This window comes from Macaca thibetana, chromosome 4 (assembly GCF_024542745.1).
Source record: "Macaca thibetana thibetana isolate TM-01 chromosome 4, ASM2454274v1, whole genome shotgun sequence".
Lineage (NCBI taxonomy): Eukaryota > Metazoa > Chordata > Mammalia > Primates > Cercopithecidae > Macaca > Macaca thibetana.
The window spans coordinates 139453957-139474384 of NC_065581.1; the positions used below are offsets into that span (position 1 = coordinate 139453957).

Genomic DNA, 20428 nt, shown 5'->3' on the forward strand with positions numbered 1-20428 from the left:
GACATAGCAGAGCAAAGGGAGGACAATGCCGTCAGGTCACTGGTGATTTCTGACAAAGGATTCTGTAAAGAGGACAGAGATGCAGGATACCCAGGCCCTGCCTCAGGGTGCTCAGGTGGTGGAGAGTAAACAAAAAAGAGTTAGCACATTGCCAACACAACAGCTGAGGGGCATCGGAGCTGGGATGTTGGTGCTGAACAGGAACTCAAGAGGCAGGGAAGAAATTCCTGAGAGGAGGAATAAAACAACAAGACTTACCATTTGCTTAATGGAAAGGTAGGAGATGAGAAGAAAGAAGCCAGAGCAGGGGGGTCACTAGGTCACAGAAAGTCCCAAGCATAAGATAAAATACTTGGACCTCAGCCTGTGGCCACTGTTTCCTGCAGTGTGGTGGGGCAGTCCCAGGGACTTCAGAGGGTATGCAGAAGAACATATTTTAATACTTATATATGTACTTAAAGGGTAGTGGCTCATGCCTGTAATCCCAGCACTTTGGGAGGCCGAAGAGGGCAGATCATGAGGTCAAGAGTTTAAGACCAGCCTGTCCAAAATGGTGAAACCCCGTATCTACTAAAAATACAAAAAAATTAGCCGGGTGTGATGGCACACACCTGTAATCCCAGCTACTCGGGAGGCTGAGGCAGAAGAATCGCTTGAACCCAGGAGGTGGAGGTTGCAGTGAGCCAAGATCGCGCCACTGTACTCCAGCCTGGGCAACAGAGCAAGATTCTGCCTCAAAAAAAAAAAAAAAAAAAAAAAAGAAAAAGAAAAAGAAAAAGAAAAAAGGTAGTAAAAATAAGTACAACTAGCATATTATTTTTCTGATTTCACAGATATTGCTACTTGGGAAAAGACTAAGTAAAAAAAATTACTATTTAAATACTTTAAAGACAACCATTAAGTAAACAGTAGTATAGATGGTAGGCAGATCTAGAGATATTTGTGAGGGAGGGGGATGTGTGTGAATAGCTGAAGCTGCCATAGGCAACCACAGGCACAGGGAGGCCACGCGTTCATAGCTTTAGCAGGAAGAGGCACGGACAGATCTGTGCTTGAGAAGGACTGCTGTGGAGCCAAGTAGGGAAGGCCAGGAAGAGGATCAACTAGAAATAAAGGCTTTGTTGCTATGGCTACAATGGTGATCCAGGCAGGAGATGGTCAAGGCCAGACCCCAGGTGTGGCAGAGGGCATGGGAAGAAACCTGCCATACATGCTCTGCCAGGCACAAAATCAACCCATCTACTCCCCCACCTTTGTTTAGGTTTTCTGTTTTAATTACAAATTTGACCTTAATCAGATTTCTTCATATACCTCAAAGGTCTTTATCTTCAATACAAGGCTCTTTCAGGGATTTATCCCAAAGGAGACACCATATTCAAATTACAAATCCCTGTTTAGCAGATACAGTTGTTGGCATCTCTAAAGGAGAAATTCAAAGAAGGTAAATGGTAGTTTCTTGGAAGGCAGCACTTAACTCAGGCAACAAAGCACAACAGATTGAAGGAGAGGTAATAGCAGCAGCAGCAGCAACTAATTTTCATTTGATACATGGGCATGCCCATTTATTCTCATTATAATCCCATGAAGTAGGCACTATTATGATCATTCCTATCTAATGCATCAAGAAACAGATGCTTACACAGATTAAGTCATGCAAAGTCACATAGCATTTTAGGGGTGGACCTGGGATGAACACACGGTCAGTTCATGGTCTTAAACAACATGCTTTACTATTTCTTTTAGGGTCACTTCTACTGTCCTGGTTTTGCTAGTTCATAAAAGCCTGTCACTGACAAAGCTCCAGGGCTTAAGGATTGAAAACCTGATGAAAAACTCAAGAGTTGATGTTTGAACCAAACCATATTTCTACCTATCATTCACGCCTTAGGTGTATGGACTTTAGGTAAAATTACAATCTAGTTTATTGAACAAGATTCACTACTAGTTATGGTGGGATTTAATTTACTGTTGCTTCCCTTCCATCCCCACTTAAAAAAAAATAACATGGCTGTGAGTTAAAGTTTAAAAAGCATGTATTTCTAAGTCAAAGACTTGAATTCCCAAGTTGGTTCCACCTGTTACTAGCTGGAAGTTTGGGGAAAGTTCCTTCACCTCTCTGAGCTTCTAAAATGAAGATAAGAAAACTTAGCTCACCCTATCAGTGTTTAGATTATTAAATACGCAAGGAAGCTCATTCTACTTTTGGACAGATCTTTTAGAAAGTCTCTTCTACGTGAGGATCTAAAATCTTGCTGATATAGGCAGGAGGCAGAGAAATACTAGGTAAAAAGGGTGGGGTATCTGCAAGGGTTCCACCCTCAAGCCTGGACCTGTGTCCCTAAATGAGAACTTCACATCCCTGTTTTTCCCCCCACATGTTGCTTTTTGGCCTGCCACACCCCCTACCCTGCGCCCATAAAAACCCCAAGCTCCACTGGCAGAGGAGCAGAGTGGCTCAGCAGAGGAAACATGAGAAGAAGCGCCTGAATGCTGAGAGGAAAAGAGGCAGCTGGACACCGGAGAATACAGTCAGAGAGAAGTTTGGCCGGGGATGGTCGGAGGGGTTCAGCCAGGTCTGGCCAAACTCCAGGGGAAGATTATCTTCCCACTCCATCTCCTTTCCAGCTCCCCATCCCACTGAAAGCCACTTCTACTGCTCAATAAAATCTCCACATTCACCATCCTTCAAGTCCATGGGACCTGATTCTTCCTGGACACTGGACAAGAACCCAGGTACCGAGAGGGCAAGGTGAAAAGAGCTATTGCCCTGACTCTCCACTAAGCTGGTTTAACACTTAGTCATCCATGGACGGCAAATGCTAAAAGAGCACTGTTTGTAACCTATGCCCTCTGGGACTCCAGTGGTCATGGGCAACCCTTAGATGCTACTACGGGCTGGTACAGGTTTCATTCCCACTGGTGCCCAAAGGCACCCGCCCTAGCTCCTGTACCCACTCACCTGTGTGCTCCCCCTCCTGCAAGGGGTTTGAGTGCAGCAGTTGAGTAAAGGAGATATCCCTGTCACAAGTCCCACAGCAGGGTCAAGGGAACTCTCTCACTTCATTGCCATTTACATTGTTGTAAACCAACAAACGTTATCAAAATAACCCAGAGCAGTTAAGACATTATTGCCCTATCAAAAGCTGCGTGATGGGTAGGAAAAGAAACTGGGGGTACACACAGCAAAATATAATCCCTAAATTCACTTGACTTAAAATTGATAAGCAGGAACCATTAAACAATTTAATAGATATTACATTAAAAACATTCTTCAGAGCATATTATGGCACAGAGAATGGGAAATACTGAAAGAGGACATGTAAAGAAAGGAAAAAAGAATGTACCCTAGAAAGTACTGAAATGCATGTGCATGCAGTTTCATTGGTCACTTGTATTGTCCATCATAAATTATTCAAATGCATGTCTGTCTAAAACTTCTGGGGGTTCCTTTCTGAAAACAGCTACAGAAGCCCAGTAGGACAAAGCAGTTTTCATCACAGAGGTTGCTGCTAGAAAACGATTGCCTTTTAAAATCCAGTCCTAACGGCCTGGCTGGAAATTCTCATGTGAAAAAGGTAATCTTCCTTGCACTATAGGGCCTCTTCCAGTTTCAGTATTCTAAAACTCCAAATTAAATCAATGGTTAGTAACACCCATGTATAATGTCCATTTTTAAAGGGTCTTAGTGTGTCTATATAAAAAAAAAACTTTATTTATAAACCAACTAACTACTCTTCTTTGGCGCTAACGTACAACCACGTGACTATAATTAACAATGCATTGTAGACAGGTCCTTTTTTGCTAGTGAGTGTTCTTACCACACATACCAAAAAAGAAGTTTGTGTAACTTCTTTTACGAATTAGTTCGGCAACTAATTGTGTGGTAATGAGGATGTTTAATTAGCTCCATTGTGATGTATATTTCACAATGTACACATACATGAAATCATCAGGTTGAACATTTCAAAAATATATAATTTTAAGTTGCCAACTCTATCTCAATAAAGCTGGAAAGAAAAATACTCTTTGGTTCACCAAAAATAATAGGAATGCTCTTTTGAGAAAGCTCAAAACAAGAGTTGTAGTTATAAAAAGGATTACTTGAAAATGAATAAAAACTTAAAAGTTTATATTAATATCAATGCCAGAGGACTCAGGCTGGCAGCCCACAGTGTGGTTTCAGAAGTAAACATGTTTTCTTTGCTCACTATCTTTAAAATTAAACAGTGGACAATACTTAACAATAGGGGAAATTTAACACATTTAATCCATATTTCGGCTTCCTTTTTGAAAAAGATGAGAAGATGAAGCAACACCCCAGGCCCATGTTCCCATTCCCACCTTGCTATAGAGGTCCATAGCAGCGACTGGTAGAGAAGGAGCTGTATAATTAACCCTGGCCTCAAGTTTCCTTCATCCACATTCCACAGCCCCTGCAGGCATTTAGGTTTGCAATCATTACTGTTTCTGCATACTTACTCCCAAACACTGTGTGCAGCACCCATTGGCAGGGATTAATAAGTCTGCAGTGGAAATGGACCCCCAGCTATTCTCCAAAGCTACTTGTCTCAAAGCTTGCTCCGCCACCAGAAAGCACTGCGAAGAGCTCACTTACAAAGGTTATTTTTTCATGAGCTTAGGTCTGACTGTAGAGTGAATGATTAACTCAAGGTATTTGCCAAAGCTGGTTACTGAAGTTACTGGGGGGTGGTTGCCTAAGAGGGTGTTTTTGGAGGGTAATGAATTTCTAGAATTTTCAGTTGATTAAAAGAAAGGTAAAATAACCAGGAAGGAGGAGCAAGGAGTGTCACTTTAAAACATAAAATAATCAATAATTACATATTTATTTAGGGGTTTTCCAAAATTCATATTAAATAGGAAGACAAAAAGATAATTCTTTTAGGGATTGTTTTGGAGATCTTCTTTGCGTTTTTTCTTTACTAGTGACTTTCAACTTAAAGAATCGTCATAAATTACAGTATAACATATTGGTAAGCGGTACTTACAAATCACAGAGTTTGTATTCTGAAATATACCTGGTATGGCTGAGTAGGACCTCAGTTGTTCCAGCAAGTACAGTACTAAAAACTGTTCAAGATTATGGTCTTCCTGGTGCCAGGAGTCATTAAAGATTCCAGGTTAGCCATGATCCCAGTAGAAGCAAAGTGACTTTTGATCAGAAAATTCCACATTAACTATGGTTAAAGATTTCATGCTAGAAAACTAGGTCAGTTTGCAATTCCTTTAATTCATCCCTTATTTCCAAGAAAAGGTGCTGTTAAGAGCATTTTGCTGTTTTCATGAAGGTCCTTAGGACTTGGACATCTTTCCATTGTAAAACAAGTTTAATAGGAGAATCAATTTTATTTTTTATGATTCTTTCTCATTATAAAAGTAATGCATGCTCACTAAATGCATGTGAATAGAATATTAAATGGCAGAAAAATACACACTTTTAAGGAAAAGCAATTTACATATACTATATATGTATGATCTATATAGTGTTATTAGATTAATCCCTGCATTGAAAGAAAGGTTAAAAGGCTATACAGATAAAATGAATTGTAGTTAGTTCTCTGTAAAAAAACTATGAGATTTCAATTTTCTTCTTTTTGCTTTTCTGTATTTTCTAAATATTATATAGTCTACATAATTTTAATTATAAGAAATAGAATACATTTTTTATTTATTAGATTATAAGCTCATTTATTCATGTACCCATCCAACTAATGTTTAGGAATATGTATTATAGGCTGGGCACAATGGCTCATACCTGTAATCCTAGCACTTTAAGAGGCCAAGGCAAGAGGATGGCTTGAAGCCAGGAGTTCAAGACTAGGCTGGGCAACATAGTGAGACCCAGTCTCTACAAAAAAATTTAAAAATTAGCCAGGCGTGGTGGCGAGCACCTGTAGCCCCAGCTACTATGGAGGCTGAGGATACAGGATAATTTGAGCCCAGGAGTTCGAGGCTGCAGTGAGCTATGATTGCGCCACTGCACTACAGCCTGGGCAACATGAGACCCTGTCTCTTAAAAAAAAGAATATTATCAACTAGGCCTTATGATGTTTGCAGGACACAATGTCATAACACTTGGTCCCTGCCCTCAGGAAACTTGAAGTCCAGTAGGGAAAAGCCACAAGTAATCCACAGCTGTAGTATAGTATATGTAGTAAGTGCTATGGCAGGGTGGGGAGTTTAGCAGAGGCATCTAAACCAAAGGAGACATTCGAGCTCTTATGTGCACTTAGGTGATGTGGGTATGGAGGAAGAAGTCAGGCATCCCAAGCAAGCCATCCAGTAAGTGAAATTTACGTTTCTTACAGTTGAAACACTGTCAGTTGTCCACAGAAGAATCTGATAGAAGCAAGAGATCCATGCTAAAAGGATAAAATAAGCTAGGTACAATGACTGACCAATGTGAGAAGGTGACTGAAAAGCAAGATTATGTCCATATTCTCACTTCAAGGAACTGAATGTTTACTGGTACCATTTACTATGATGAAGAAAACAAGAGGAATAGGTTGTGGAGATACTCGTAGGAATAAAAATGGAAGGGCCGGGCGTGGTGGCTCATGCCTGTAATCCCAGCACTTTGGGAGGCCAAGGCGGGTGGATCATGAGATCAAGAGATCAAGACCATCCTGGTCAACAGGTGAAACCCCGTCTCTACTAAAAATACAAAAATTAGCTGGGCGTGGTAGTGGGCGCCTGTAGTCCCAGCTACTCGGGAGGCTGGAATCACTTGAACCCAGGAGGCGGAGTGAAGCTTGCAGTGAACAGGGATTGCGCCACTAAGACTCTGTCTAAAAAAAAAAAAAAAAAAGAAACCAAAGTTTAGGGCATGGTCAGTCTTAAGTTTGTTTGATCCACAGATGATCGAAATAGTGAAGATTAGTAGGTATGTATATGTTTGGGATGTGGTAGAAAGTTCTAGATTAAAAATAGCTGGAAATGATTGGCATATAGAGAGAGTTAGATTACTGGGTATAGGCAATTGTGTATATCATAAAAACATCATTGAAAGGGTAACATTTAAAGAGGATGTAGAAGAAGGAAAAAACTGGGAAGAGGTGGTAGAGAGAAGGACAGGATGTTAAAGAAACAGGGGAGACAGTCAATGGCATTAAATGTTATGAACATTAATGTAAAATAAAAACAAGAGAATACGCTTTTGCATATCATCATATGAAGGATGCGACGCCTAAGGGATTCTAGGGTCCTAATCCAAATCCAAAGAGGGAGAATATTCAGGGAAGGACCTAGGTACTCATATGTTTAAAGGCTCCTAAATGTTCTTATTACATAGCTAAGCACGGCATCCACTGAGTTAAGCCACAAATTGTTTAACCGCATCCACCTTCGCAACTGGAGGCTCCAGTTCCTTCCCCTAGTGCCTATGTGTTGTTTACCAGTCAAGGTAAGTTAGGAAAGGACCATACTTGCCAGTTCAGGGAGAGATGATCATGGTATTGTGTATTGTTTTGGGAAACAAAAGGATCTGCACAGGTAGAGAAGACAGGGAAACCACCTGAGTTCCAAAATATAGTGTTTAAAAGGTGTCAGGCTAGACTTGTTTGGTGAAGTCAAGAAAGTGACCACTGTCAGTAAATCTACACATCTAAGCAGAGCAAGAAAAAGCCGGAGAAGTATGCCAGTTTATGAAGGGTTTTTAAAAATAAAGAAGGGGTTTAGACATTAGTCCTGAAGGCTTAAGATATTTTTGTGGGAATGAAACAAGATGATAATAGTTTTTTTTTTTTTTTTAGAAGATTATCATAGACATAAGGAACAAAATAGGTTTTAAGAAGAGCAACTAAAGAATAGGAAATTGTTATTTTCAAGTATTACAAGTATTATTATATTCAATTGTTATATTCAAGTATTACATTCAGAATCAGAGTAGCACAAAGTCAAAAACAGCATTACTTTGGTGTCCCACCTGCTCTCTTAATGCTCTCTGATTTAGATCTGGGCAAAGTGATAGTTGAGGTAGTGGGTTAATTTCTTTGATATTCCTCTGAGTTTTTAAGAGTAGAAATCCTCCTTGGGATGATGAAGATAACATGGGATAATCTTTGTAAAAATATGTGCTCAACCAGAATAATCTGATGCTTTTATAATGTTGCAATTCAGGCACCTGAATGACATCAAGGTCCAATGAAGCTTAGCACCCACAGTTTTAAAAATGAGTAAGATTTCAGATGGATGGCACATCATGCAAAGCTCAGTACTCATGACTTTCAGGCTTTGCTTTAAACATTCCAGAATCAAGAGTGAATAGTTTAGAAACACAAAAAGAAGATACAAAGAGACTTTAAAAATCCTGACTATGATCTGTCATCAACTAGTCACTCCTAACAATAAAATATAGCTTTTATGGGCAAAATGTTACTACATGGTCTTTGTATGCATGGATGCTATTACTCAACATGCCAAAAAGGGGCTGGGCATGGTGGCTCACATCTGTAATCCCAGCACTTTGGGAGGCCGAGGCAGGTGGATCACTTGAAGTCAGGAGTATGAGACCAGCCTGGCTAAAATGGTGAAACCCTGTCTCTACTAAAATGCAAAAATTAACCAGGCATGGTGGCAGGTGTCTGTAATCCCAGCTACTTGGGAGGCTAAGGCAGGACAATCACTTGAACCCAGGAGATGGAGGCTGCAGTGAGCCGAGATCATGCCATTGCACTCCAGCCTGGGTGACAAGAGCAAAATGCCATCTCAAAAAAAAAAAAAAAAAGTGAAAAGGGAAATACATCCCAATTTGCATTTACTAAAGAATTTAAAGCCAACAGAGATTGGACTAACATGTCTTTAAATATATATTGATATGAAAGTAATCTCATAACATTAAAATGTGATTAGAGATAAAGTAAAAATTAATTGTGTGCTATTATACCAATACCAGGAGAAATAATAGAGAATAGAAAATAAAACTAAGAAATTCTTAAAGAAGCCTATTTAGGGAATAAAAACTATGAGCTTAAGGCTCTGCTCTAGACAGAGCTAGAACTAAGTATGACACATACTTAACTATAAAACACCTATGATCTATTCCATTACTTTTTCATGGGAGTAGCTTTCCATTGAGTATCTTGAGGGAAATGTTGACTTAAAGAAAAGGTACGATTTCTTAAAAAGGGGAGTTGAGCTCTTAGTTCTACTCTTTGGTCCAGGCAACCATGGAGAACTCTGGGTGATGAACTATACTACAGGAAATACTACTGTTAGTCTCAAATTGGACTATAAGGTATATACACACAACATAGATTATACCTTTTAAACTGACAGATACCTGTGTGTGCATGTATACGTTACTCATTTTTATTGTGAAAGCACAAAAATCCCAAATATTAAATGAGATTGTGAGACACTGAATTATGCTTGACATTATGTAATAACTTATCATGCTTTCTAAAACAGAATCAATTTAACTTATACATAATGAATTTATCCTAAACACAAGTGCAAACACAAAACACAACTGTCTATTGAGTACAAATTAGTTTGCTGATCCTAAATAGAAGCCAATTAGAGAAACAGAACTTTAGAATACTTTTTAACAAATAAATGTATTACACATTTTTATATTAAGGTATAAATAATTTTTAAAATTAATTTTGTTTTTTTTGGAGATAGGGTCTTGCTCTTTTGTTAAGGTTGGAGTGCAGAGGCACGATTTTAGCTCACTGCAGCCTCAACATCTCGGGCTCAAGTGATCTTCCCACCTCAGCCTCTTGAGTAGCTGGGACTACAGGTGTGTGCCACCATCCAGCTAATTTTTGTATTTTTTTGTAGAGATGTGATTTCACCGTGTTGTCCAGGCTGGTCTTCAAGTTCTGAGCTGAAGCAAGCTGTCCACCTCAGTCTCCCAAAAGTCCTGGGATTACAGGCATGAGCCACCACGCCCAGCCATAAAATTTATTTATTAAAGGAATCACACAGGACCAAAACTCTCCGGCCTCAATTAGCCTTACCTTATGTCAAACAAATGTTATATAAAAAGTGCTCACTCACCTTTAAAATAAGACATTTTATATCTACATTTGTTTCTTTATTCATCTACCGAATTAGATATAAAGAATCATAACACTCAGTGTTCCAAGCATCTGGGAAAAGGATACTCTTATGCTGGTGGGTGTATACATGGCCACACACTTTCATGTGCAACATGTATTTAAAGCCTTAAACATATTCTTTGATTTCATAAGACTCCCTGAAGGATTTTACAGATACTTTTAAAGTAACATTGCTTAATCCCAGCACTTTGGGAGGCCGAGACGGGTGGATCACGAGGTCAGTAGATCGAGACCATCCTGGCTAACACAGTGAAACCCCATCTCTACTAAAAAATACAAAAACTAGCCGGGCGAGGAGGCGGGCGCCTGTAGTCCCAGCTACTCAGGAGGCTGAGGCAGAAGAATGGCATAAACCCGGGAGGCGGAACTTGTAGTGAGCTGAGATCTGGCCACTGCACTCCAGCCTGGGCGACAGAGCGAGACTCTGTCTCAAAAAAAAAATAAAAATAAAAATAAAAAATAAAATAAAGTAACATTGCTTATAATGGCCAAAAATTCAAAAGAACCTAATATCCAAAGTAAGTACATGAATAAATCAATCAGAAAACATAATGGTGTGCTAACTGTATTGTGTGTGCGTGTGTGTATATATATAAATAACATAGCATATGATATGGTTGAGATCTGTGACCCAGCCATATCTCATGTCAAAATGTAATCCGCAACGTTGGAGGTGAGGGTTGGTGGGAGGTGTTTGGGTCATGGGGGCAGATCCCTCATCGCTTGGTGCTGTCCTCGCCGTAGTGAGTTCTCCCGAGATCTGGTTGCTTAAAAGTGTGTAGCAAATCCCCCCACTCTCTCTCATTTCCACTCCTGCCCTGTGAGAGGCCTGCACTGTCTTTGCCTTCTGCCTAGGTTTTGTAAGCTTCCTGAGGCCTCAACAGAAGCAGATAGCCAGCACTATGCTTCCTGCACAGCCTGCAGAACTGTGAGCCAGTTAAACCTTTGTTTCTGATAAATTAACCACCCACAGGTATTTCTTTGTTTCCGATAAATTAACCACCCACAGGTATTTCTTTATAGCAACCCAAGAAAGGCCTAACGCAGCATATGATGTGGAAAATGCACACAGCATATTAAGCGGAAAAAAAGCCGATTGCAAAACAGATTCTTTCCCCATTTCCTTTTGGTTTATCTGTATGTTCAAATGTTAACAAAAGTTATCTCAGCATACTTTTTTTCAAGTTAAACAAAAATAAAAATGTAAACCCTATGAGCTTTCCCTCTCCTTCTCTCCCTTCGCTTTCTTATTAGTTTACTTATTATACAAATCACACTAACCAATTTAAAGTTTGGATTAAACATTTATGCATGGCTTGACAAACTCTACATGATTCCTGCTACTTAACACTATTTTCATCTTATTTATTTTAAAAGCTGAATAATATAGAATTAATTATTATAAAACATTTCAGAGATTAAAAGGCTATAAATAATTGGAAAAAAGAGAACAGTTTTACTCTAGAGAAGAACTATTGGTTCTTTCTAATCAAGAACAATCTGTTAGCAACAAGAAAAGGAAGGAGGGAAAAAGACAATGTTGGTTTTTAAAATATAAAACAGTATCCAAATTCATGGAATATTATATCTCTACAAGGTGTTAAGAACTATCTTCAATCACTTTTCATAAGGTTCTCGGGATAGGGTCCCAGTCTTACTTACCTAGAACTAGGTAAATAAGTGCCTGCCTGCCAGGTAGTATGTACTCAATAATTATTTGTTCAAATATGATCTAATTACTTAATGCTTATAATCATCTATATTTAAAATTTTTAAAATATCTCAACCCATTTCCCATTTAGGGGGAAAAAAAAAAGTACAGCTTGCTGCCAGCACAGTATTCTTGGTGCAAACGGTAAATGGGTTAATACAGTTTAAATCAGTGTGTCTGGTTCATTTTAGCTCCTTTACTGCCAAATCAGGGGTCAAGGACTGCTTTAGTTTTTCTGCCTTCTCCTTGTCTGTGATGATGAATGTGTAAGGTATCTTCTGCATCGAACTTTAAACTTCACGTTGTCCTTATTGATCTATTTTTTAAACTAAGAAGTTATGGTACAAGGGGATAAAGTATCTCATTCAAGGGCTCCCACTTCTGGAGATTCCCATTCACGTCTGCCTGGTTCTGAGGATCATTATTTCAGCCCAAGACTCTACACCTCTTCTAGGGGAGAGGACAGGAGTCAAATCTTTACATTATTGAGCTATTGTGGCTTACAGCCCCACTTTCAGAATGGTACACAGGCCTGGGTCTAGTACTTGACCAGTGGTTCTCAATGTGAAGTGATTTTGTCCTCCAGGGGACATTTTAGCAACCTCTGGAGGTACTTTTGTTTACCACAACTGGGGAGATGCTATTAGCAGATAGTGGGGAGAGGCCATGGAGGTTGCTAAACATACAATCCACCCCCACCCCCACCCAACAACAAACTAGTAGTCCAAAATGTCAATAGTGTTAAGGTTGAGAAATTTTGTACTAGATGATTAAAATACGGTGGAACATTGTCCTTATGTTTAAACTAGCACCAAGAGTGAAAGCAGGAGCCAGCATCTGCCAGGTTTATAAGTAGAGTTGTGGAAACTGTAAACCTCCCCAGCACACCACTATTATCTTCAGCTGTCTCAAGAGAAGCACCTGATTTTGCAAGCTGCAATGGAGACAGGGAGGACAGAAGGTTAACAAGTATTTAATTCTCAGTGAACCTGAGTATGTTTCAAGTCGTAGTGTACAGGTGTGCAAGAAGAAACTGCTGGTTTTCCTGGATTCATGGAGGTCTTAGATCTTCTGATAACTTCTACCAAGGTAAATAAGACTATTACGTATTTAGGCAGTTTTTAACTACTTCACATCTCTAATTTCTAGTATCTAAAATTTAGTAAGAATTGCTACAGAAAAAAAAACTCACCCAAAACAGAGGAGATTAACAGAGACTATGCAAGGCTTCCATTGTTGCTGTCCTTACCACCCTCTGGCCCCCCAGCCCTGCCCTCTCTATGGTCTGACTTGGTAGATTATTCATACATTGATGGAGTTGGGAAACCCACAGGGTACGTTGTAAATAAAGGAGGAGCGATTTGGTAGAGTTAACTTTTTAGTAGTAATAACAATAAAGGAAAAGGTAAACATTTTTAAAAAGTATTAGGAACAATAGAAACAGTGAGACGTACATTTGTGAAGTGACACCATCAAAATTTAATTATCCTGTGACAAGGAGCTTCAATATAGTGGATAAGTCAAAGAGACCTGCCTAAACAGAACAAGTCGTCATATCTATAAAGTCTATGAAAAGGACACTGTAATCCACGAAGGGGAAGGGAGCCACTCCTAGGGTGGCTTCACTCTGCCAACTGAAACTCCTATGGATGCATGGATCCATTAAACAGAAAGGCAAGTAGAAACATTCAGTTTGCTGCAGCGAGGGAATCCAGAAATTATAACTGAAGTGAGAAAAGCTGTACATGCCACTTCTTAGCTCCCCCTTAAGGATTTCTGTTGAGCCTTAAGTCCTGAAGAATTTCATGAAGTAGAAACAAGAATAAATATTTCTTACTGTGGAGGTCTGGATGAGAATTAACCATGGGACTGCTTTATCTTCCCCCTACTTAAACTAAAACGTGGGTCTCTTCAGGGGAGGTAGACATGGAAATACATGAAGCAATGGTTACCACAAAAAAATTCCTAACATCTACACAAAAAAACTATTGTCATTAACACAGTGTAACATAACACTTCCAAGAAAATATTTGGTTGATTCATAATTAGTTCAAGAAAGAAAACTAAGTATTTAATTGCTACCCAAAGGTATTTGCTACCAGGTTATTTGCTACCCGAAGGTAAACAAGTAATGGACACTATAAAATACAATAGAATAGAATCCCACCAGTGACCTGCTTTCTTTTTGTTTGTTTGGTTTTTGAGACAAAGTCTCACTCTGTTGCCCCAGGCTGGAGTGCAGTGGTGTGATCTCAGCTCACTGCAATCTCTGCCTCCTGGGTTCAAGTGATTCTAATGTCTCAGCCTCCTGAGTAGCTAGGATTACAGGCACCTGTCACCACACCAGGCTAATTATTTTTGTATTTTTAGTAGAGATGGGGTTTCACCATATTGGCCAGGCTGGTCTCAAACTCCTGACCTCAGGTGAACCACCCACCTCAGCCTCGCAAAGTTGACCTGCTTTTAAAAGTTTACAAAAACCACTTGAAGTGGTATAAGAAGTCAAAGAGAAGTACTATTTTAGCTTTAAGATTTCTTCTGGGTTAAAAATGACAGTAAAATAATTACATGTGTGGGATTGCTTCAGTTATTCTACAAGAGACCTTGGTGCAGACAGTCCTAGCAAAGATAACACAACCGAAAAAAACACAATTGTCTTATATTATAAATAATACATTTTCCCAGAGAAAAAGTGATACATATGATAGGTAGTTTTTCTGACAGATGATCAAGTTTACACAACCCACAATGTAACTGAAAGTTTCAGCGTTTTGTTTTCCTCACCTAGAAAATCAAGAATGGGCCTAAATCTCTTAGGTATTATTTAGCTGTAAAATTCTGATTCTAGGACTCCAATTTTAACAGAGCTTCAGAAATCTGCACTGCTTCTTTGAAACACTCTAAAATAATAACCAAAAAAGATACATTTTCTCCTCGTTCTCCTCCATATCCCTAAATTTCCAGGAGATACTGTGGGGGCTGCAGGCACAGGTGAAGGAGTATATTACATAAATGCAAAACAAGTTATGTTTAATGCCTGCGTTAATGTGGGTTTGTGTCTAAGACAGGTAAAAGCTGTTAGCAAATTCATTAATAAAAAGCCTATTGTTTTTCACATTAAACTATAATTTATTAAAATGAGACAACTCTCCCGATGAGAATGATCATTCTAGGTAATAATCAGCCAGAAGGTGCACCCTTGCTTAGAATTTAATTTTGTTTACTGAGAAATCATGTTATGGAAGCTTGCCGAGTGTGTTTGCTCTTGGCAGGTGTGTTAGCCAGAAGGTCTGGCTAGATGATGATGTTTTTAAGAGGCAAGATGCATGGTTTTAACTGTGTTGAAAACTAATTGCAGGGACTCTATAAGACATTTTTATTCTACCACATATATGAAATAAAAGCATTTGTTTCTAAAAAGAATATTCCCTAATTATTTTTATTATAAAGACATCCTCAATGATATACTGTTGAAGAATTTCTATGCCACTATCCCTCCTATTCTAGACTGCCACATAACCAAGAAGGTATCTTCTTTGGTGATTTAAAAATACAATCTTTTCTAGGAGTATACAGCTCCTTGAGCCTATCCAGGGAATCACATTTCTTATGCTGCTGAGCTATAGACACTCCCTCCATAAAGCCAACAAATATTTCATTCCCTAGAATTGTAAGCACTTTAAATATTATAATCCTGCCTCTTTCTCACATTTAAGAGGCATTTGGATCTGCTCCATAGTATTCCTTCATCCTCAATGAAAGATCACTTCTAATTACTGGTGCTTGAGAACATCAAATTCTTCTTTCACTTAAAAATCAACTTGGTAGAAAGTTATGAAAGTGGTTCAGAACATAGTACCTATGACGGCTCCATATTTGTTATATTAAAATCACCATTTAGCAGAAAGCCACTTTAAATAATATCCTTCTAGAATTCTAAAATCTCCAATTCAGATAAAGCTCTTAATCAATAATAAAATGAAGTATTTTAAGATAAGGAATATCAAAATGCAATCCAAACCTAACAGACCCACAGACTTTCCATTGTAGCCCACACTCACCTCTCCCGAGGAACAGCAAACCAGTACTCTGGCTGCTTTCTCCGTTTGCCGTACTGCTGGACCATGGCTGCAGTGTGAGTGGCAAAAGATTTTCTCATTGGTTTTCCCACTTTGATGCACAGGAACATGGGTGGGGTCTTGCTTTTTTCTGCTTTTGAAGGAAGTATATCTGAATCACACATGAAAAAACTCTTCCTCAATATTGACAGATTGATAATAGAAGAACTTTTCAACTTAAAAAGGATAGTGCACAATCCTCTCTTAGTCAAAACTTTGCAGAAACATCCTACAACATCATATCAGGACTAATAAATTTTTCAAGCCTTTTTTAGTACACAAGGAAAAAGCTTTGGTTGTTTCAGGTTGAAGTACATCCCATGAGTTGCTACATACTGAAAATAAGTATAAAAACCAACAGAATAGCAAATAATGGAGAATTGGGACAATTCATATTAATGAATGCTACTGATAATCCAATTATAACATAATGCAATTCAGTTTAGAATTGAGATCTCTTCAAAAACAGTTTAAACTCCTCTAGACTTAGAAAATAAAGGTTAAAAAAAAGGAAGTAGCTTGAAAGATTAAAAGTAAACTACTTTTGAAGTAGGTATCTAGAGATCTATGTCATAGCTCAAGTTCCAAAATAGATACCTTATCTTGTAAATTTTCTCTCCAATTGTTAATGCTATCAACAAAGATATACTCTTTTGAGAAAACATTGTTTTCAAATAATTGTACTAATTTGGGTATTACATGTGCAAATTGTAGAAAGGCAATTATACAACATAATATAAAGGCATTAAAGAAAAACAGCTTACCTTCAATGGGTACCTGAATTCTCTTTAACAGCCACAACTGAACTTCAGATTTATTATCCATTTGTGCACCTTGACAGCTGTTGTCCAGAGTAGATTCCAAAGAGGAGTCTAGAGCCTCTTTAATCACATTTTCTTCTGTAGAAGAGTTCAGTTTTACTGGGAGGGGCTCTCTCTCTTTCACACAGGTCTTATCTGGCTCTTTATTGCCCTCAGTTAGGGGATTGCCTGACTGGGAAAGAGAACTACTAAGGGTAATGTCTATTCCCCCTGGTTCAATACTTTTTCCATCACTTAATTCTGTTTTCTGCAAATTTTCAGATACCTGTGACCCTTCTTTGTTCTTATTTAGGTAATATTCAATGAGTTTAACTTTATCTAGATCTTCATGTATGTTCAGTGTGTTTTCTACCCGGCTTTCTGGTGAACCAGACTGCTTGTCCACTTCTGGCATTATATCCTGCTTCTCACAGGTTTCTAAATCTAGCGCCCCCTTCAGTTCAACATCATTTTCTGTTCCCAAAAAGGCTAGAGCAGACTGCACCTGCATTTCCACGGCTGAATTGTTTATTTGTGACTCAACCTTCTTTCGTTCCTCTGGGTCAAGAGAAAGGCACTCCTTTGAGGTGTCTTTTTTGTCCATTCCACCATCAGTTTGAGAAGAAAGTTCTTCCAAGTCAACAAAATCATCATCTTCCCCTAGAAAGTTTTCTTTGGCTGTAGATTCAAATGCAGCAGAAGTGTTGGAAGGTTCCTTGCTAAGCTTAGTCACTGTGGGAGAGCCATGGGATGTCTCCCTAGAAGATTCCAGTTTCTTTAATTTCTCTGACACAGAGCTGCCTGAGGGCTTTGTAGGTGTGTGTTCTGTGGACTTCTCCAAAGGTACTGTTGGTCTGGAATCCGAAGTCATGATTTTCTCTCCATTCTGCTGTCGTTTTTCCTTGTTGATAGATTTGAACTTACTGAATGGGTTGATATCCTTTTCTGAAGCCAGGTCTTCCCATTCTCCAGGCCTGTACAGAGGACAAAGATCCTGAGGTAGGTCACTGTTGGGGGAGAAATGGTGGGTGCACATGGAATGTTAAAAATAAAACCAAAAACAAAATGGAGGAAAGGCAAAAAACAAAACAGAAACGCAACGAAAAACTAATACATAAATATACCACAACTTAAATTTATGTTCAAATGATTTCAGAATAAAAAAATAAAATCAAGAAATTTCAAAATGAAACATAAGTCAACTAAAGGAAATGGTGAAAGAATGAACCATGAGAGTTGCATATCCTACTGGAAGCACATGATGAATTTGGAAGTTATACATGAACATGGAGATGTTACCCATAAGATTTCTAAATGTGAAATAATAATGTATCTGACTTTTACGAAGGAAAGGATAAAGAAGAGGAAATATTTTAGTATCAATGTCTAAAATTCCTTAAATGTGCAAACCTTTTCCTTTTCATCAAATAGTATAGAAAACAATTACACTAATTTTGAAATGCTCATTGACTTAGTAGCTACTCACTTAACTGCTCCATATAAAGTAACTGACCTTGAACCCTGATTCTGGGTTTCATGGCTTAGGATCTGATGCTTCTAATCATAGACAGCCCTCTACTCCCAAAGGAGATGCAAGAGGAAGCTTCCACTATTATTGTTGGTATATGGCAATTGCTCCATCTTATAATTTAAAAATGTATAGAAAAGTGAATCTTATTTAAAAAGCTCTTATGTATAATACTTACATTTCTTAAGTAACTATTTCATTTTATAACAATATCGCTTTACTTTATAGCAATGGTGCAGCTCGTTTATCAGCTGAAACACATTGTACTGGGATGCAGTCAATTATCTTTCCTTAATAACAGATGCTCTATTTCCCAGATTGGAATTACATAAAAATATTGATTAAACATGTTCTCCCAAGTGTAAAATAAATGATCAAGAAATATACTTTAAAAAGAGCAGCAAACCACCATGGCACGCACCTATGTAACAAAGCTGCACATCTTGCACATGTACCCTTGAACTTAAAATGAAAGTTGAAAATAAATAAAAATAGTAATAATTTCAAATATGTGTAAAAAATATGATTGGAAATATCTTGAGTAAACCCATCCACTTACCACTGCTACTAGTAGTGTCATTACTGGGTTGAAATGCAGAGATATAAAAACCCTTTTAAAGAATAACATTTCAATTTTCAGAAATAATTATATTTCCTAAAAAGGTCAGATCATCTTCAGATAAAACTTTATCTGCTATTTTGACTTTGAAATAAATGATTATGACAATAAAGCAACAAAATACCAGGAAGTTCTGAAGTTCCAAAAGACTGTCTTCCCAAAGTGACTTTATAAACCATCTGCATGAAAGGTTCATGCTTTTTCCAATAGAAAATAAAAGCCTACGTAATTGGTTGGCTCCAACAAATGCTTTAAAAAGCCTTCGTAATTTATAATTCATTTCAATTTAATAAGCATTCATTGAGCCCCTAAGTGCTGTATTCTGAAATACAATTGTGACAGAATCTCTGTTCTGCAGGAACTTGCAAACACAAAATGTTTTGCCCAACACCAGCATCCCAGGAGATGTTAAAAATGTTTCCATCCTAGATTCAAATAAGTTAGTGAAATGTAGCATAATCTCCCTATTGGAACTCAAAACTTAATTAGGCATATTAAAGGCTGTCAGAAGTCCTGCAACAAAGAAACCCAAGTTTCCACATACTTGATTAATAAGCAAAACCTTCTTCCCCTTCTCTACCTAGCTTGACCCCTACAAAAATACCTTCAACTGCACTCTAATTAGCTTTCTAGATTACCTTGTCTACCCCTTTCTTCTTTTACCTAATCCAAACTGCCCATTCCCTACTTGAGATTAATTTCACTATCTGCTTTTTCTGCAGTGCAGTTGCCAAGTGTACATAATGGTGTCAACTGGCTAGTTTGTTAATTAATGTTTTCTAGACTTAGCCGGGCACCTAATGATGATCAATAATCCTTTCAGTTGTTCCCTTCTTACTCACTGTGGCAGCTGGAGCCACAAAACGTCCTGCACGTGTGTGCATGCACGCGCGTGCGGGCACACACACACACACTCTCACACAAGTACCAAAGTTGAAGGTGAGGATGGAGGAATTTTACACACATCCACTTTTAAAAACTATTGCACGTTGCCATGGGGTAATTTGTACTTACTGTTATTAAACTGTCGGTAATAATGATGTTTTAAGTAATTTTTAACTTTTAAACAATTTATGAAATTCTGAAGACAATACAAAGTTTATTTCACACTGATTCTCACACATTCTTGTTTATTAGACTAAAAATCCTTTATATACCTGCGTCCAAGGCAGGAATCAATGCGCAACCCTGAAATAATTTCAACAAATTGGAAGCTGATTCTTAACTCTGCTCTTTTCCTGTAATCATGGCATTATCCCTTATAATCGAGATCATTAAACATAATCTCACAATGAGATAAGTTTTTATATAAAGAGGTACTGTCGCCGGGCGCGGTGGCTCACGCCTGTAATCCCAGCACTTTGGGAGCCGAGACGGGCGGATCACGAGGTCAGGAGATCGAGACCATCCTGGCTAACACGGTGAAACCCCGTCTCTACTAAAAAATACAAAAAACTAGCCGGGCGAGGTGGCGGGCGCCTGTAGTCCCAGCTACTCAGGAGGCTGAGGCAGGAGAATGGCGTAAACCCGGGAGGCGGAGCTTGCAGTGAGCTGAGATCTGGCCACTGCA

The 20428-nt window shown here is 38.5% G+C and overlaps 2 protein-coding genes across 12 annotated transcripts in view; both read right to left on the reverse strand.

The window, feature by feature from the left end:
• Nucleotides 1–20428, reverse strand: part of HINT3 (histidine triad nucleotide binding protein 3) — a 124863-nt gene that overhangs the window by 74214 nt on the left and 30221 nt on the right. The gene's annotated exons all lie outside the window — the stretch shown is intronic.
• Nucleotides 1–20428, reverse strand: part of NCOA7 (nuclear receptor coactivator 7) — a 159565-nt gene that overhangs the window by 26756 nt on the left and 112381 nt on the right. For 8 of the 11 annotated variants that reach the window (XM_050788676.1, XM_050788677.1, XM_050788682.1 and 5 more), the window contains 2 exons: nucleotides 16676–17718; nucleotides 15855–16023 (listed from right to left, as the gene is read on the reverse strand). In XM_050788676.1, coding sequence (XP_050644633.1) covers nucleotides 15855–16023; nucleotides 16676–17718 — 1212 coding nt within the window. The remainder of the gene's footprint in view (nucleotides 1–15854; nucleotides 16024–16675; nucleotides 17719–20428) is intronic. The other 3 variants (XM_050788679.1, XM_050788678.1, XM_050788680.1) reach the window with 3 other exon arrangements.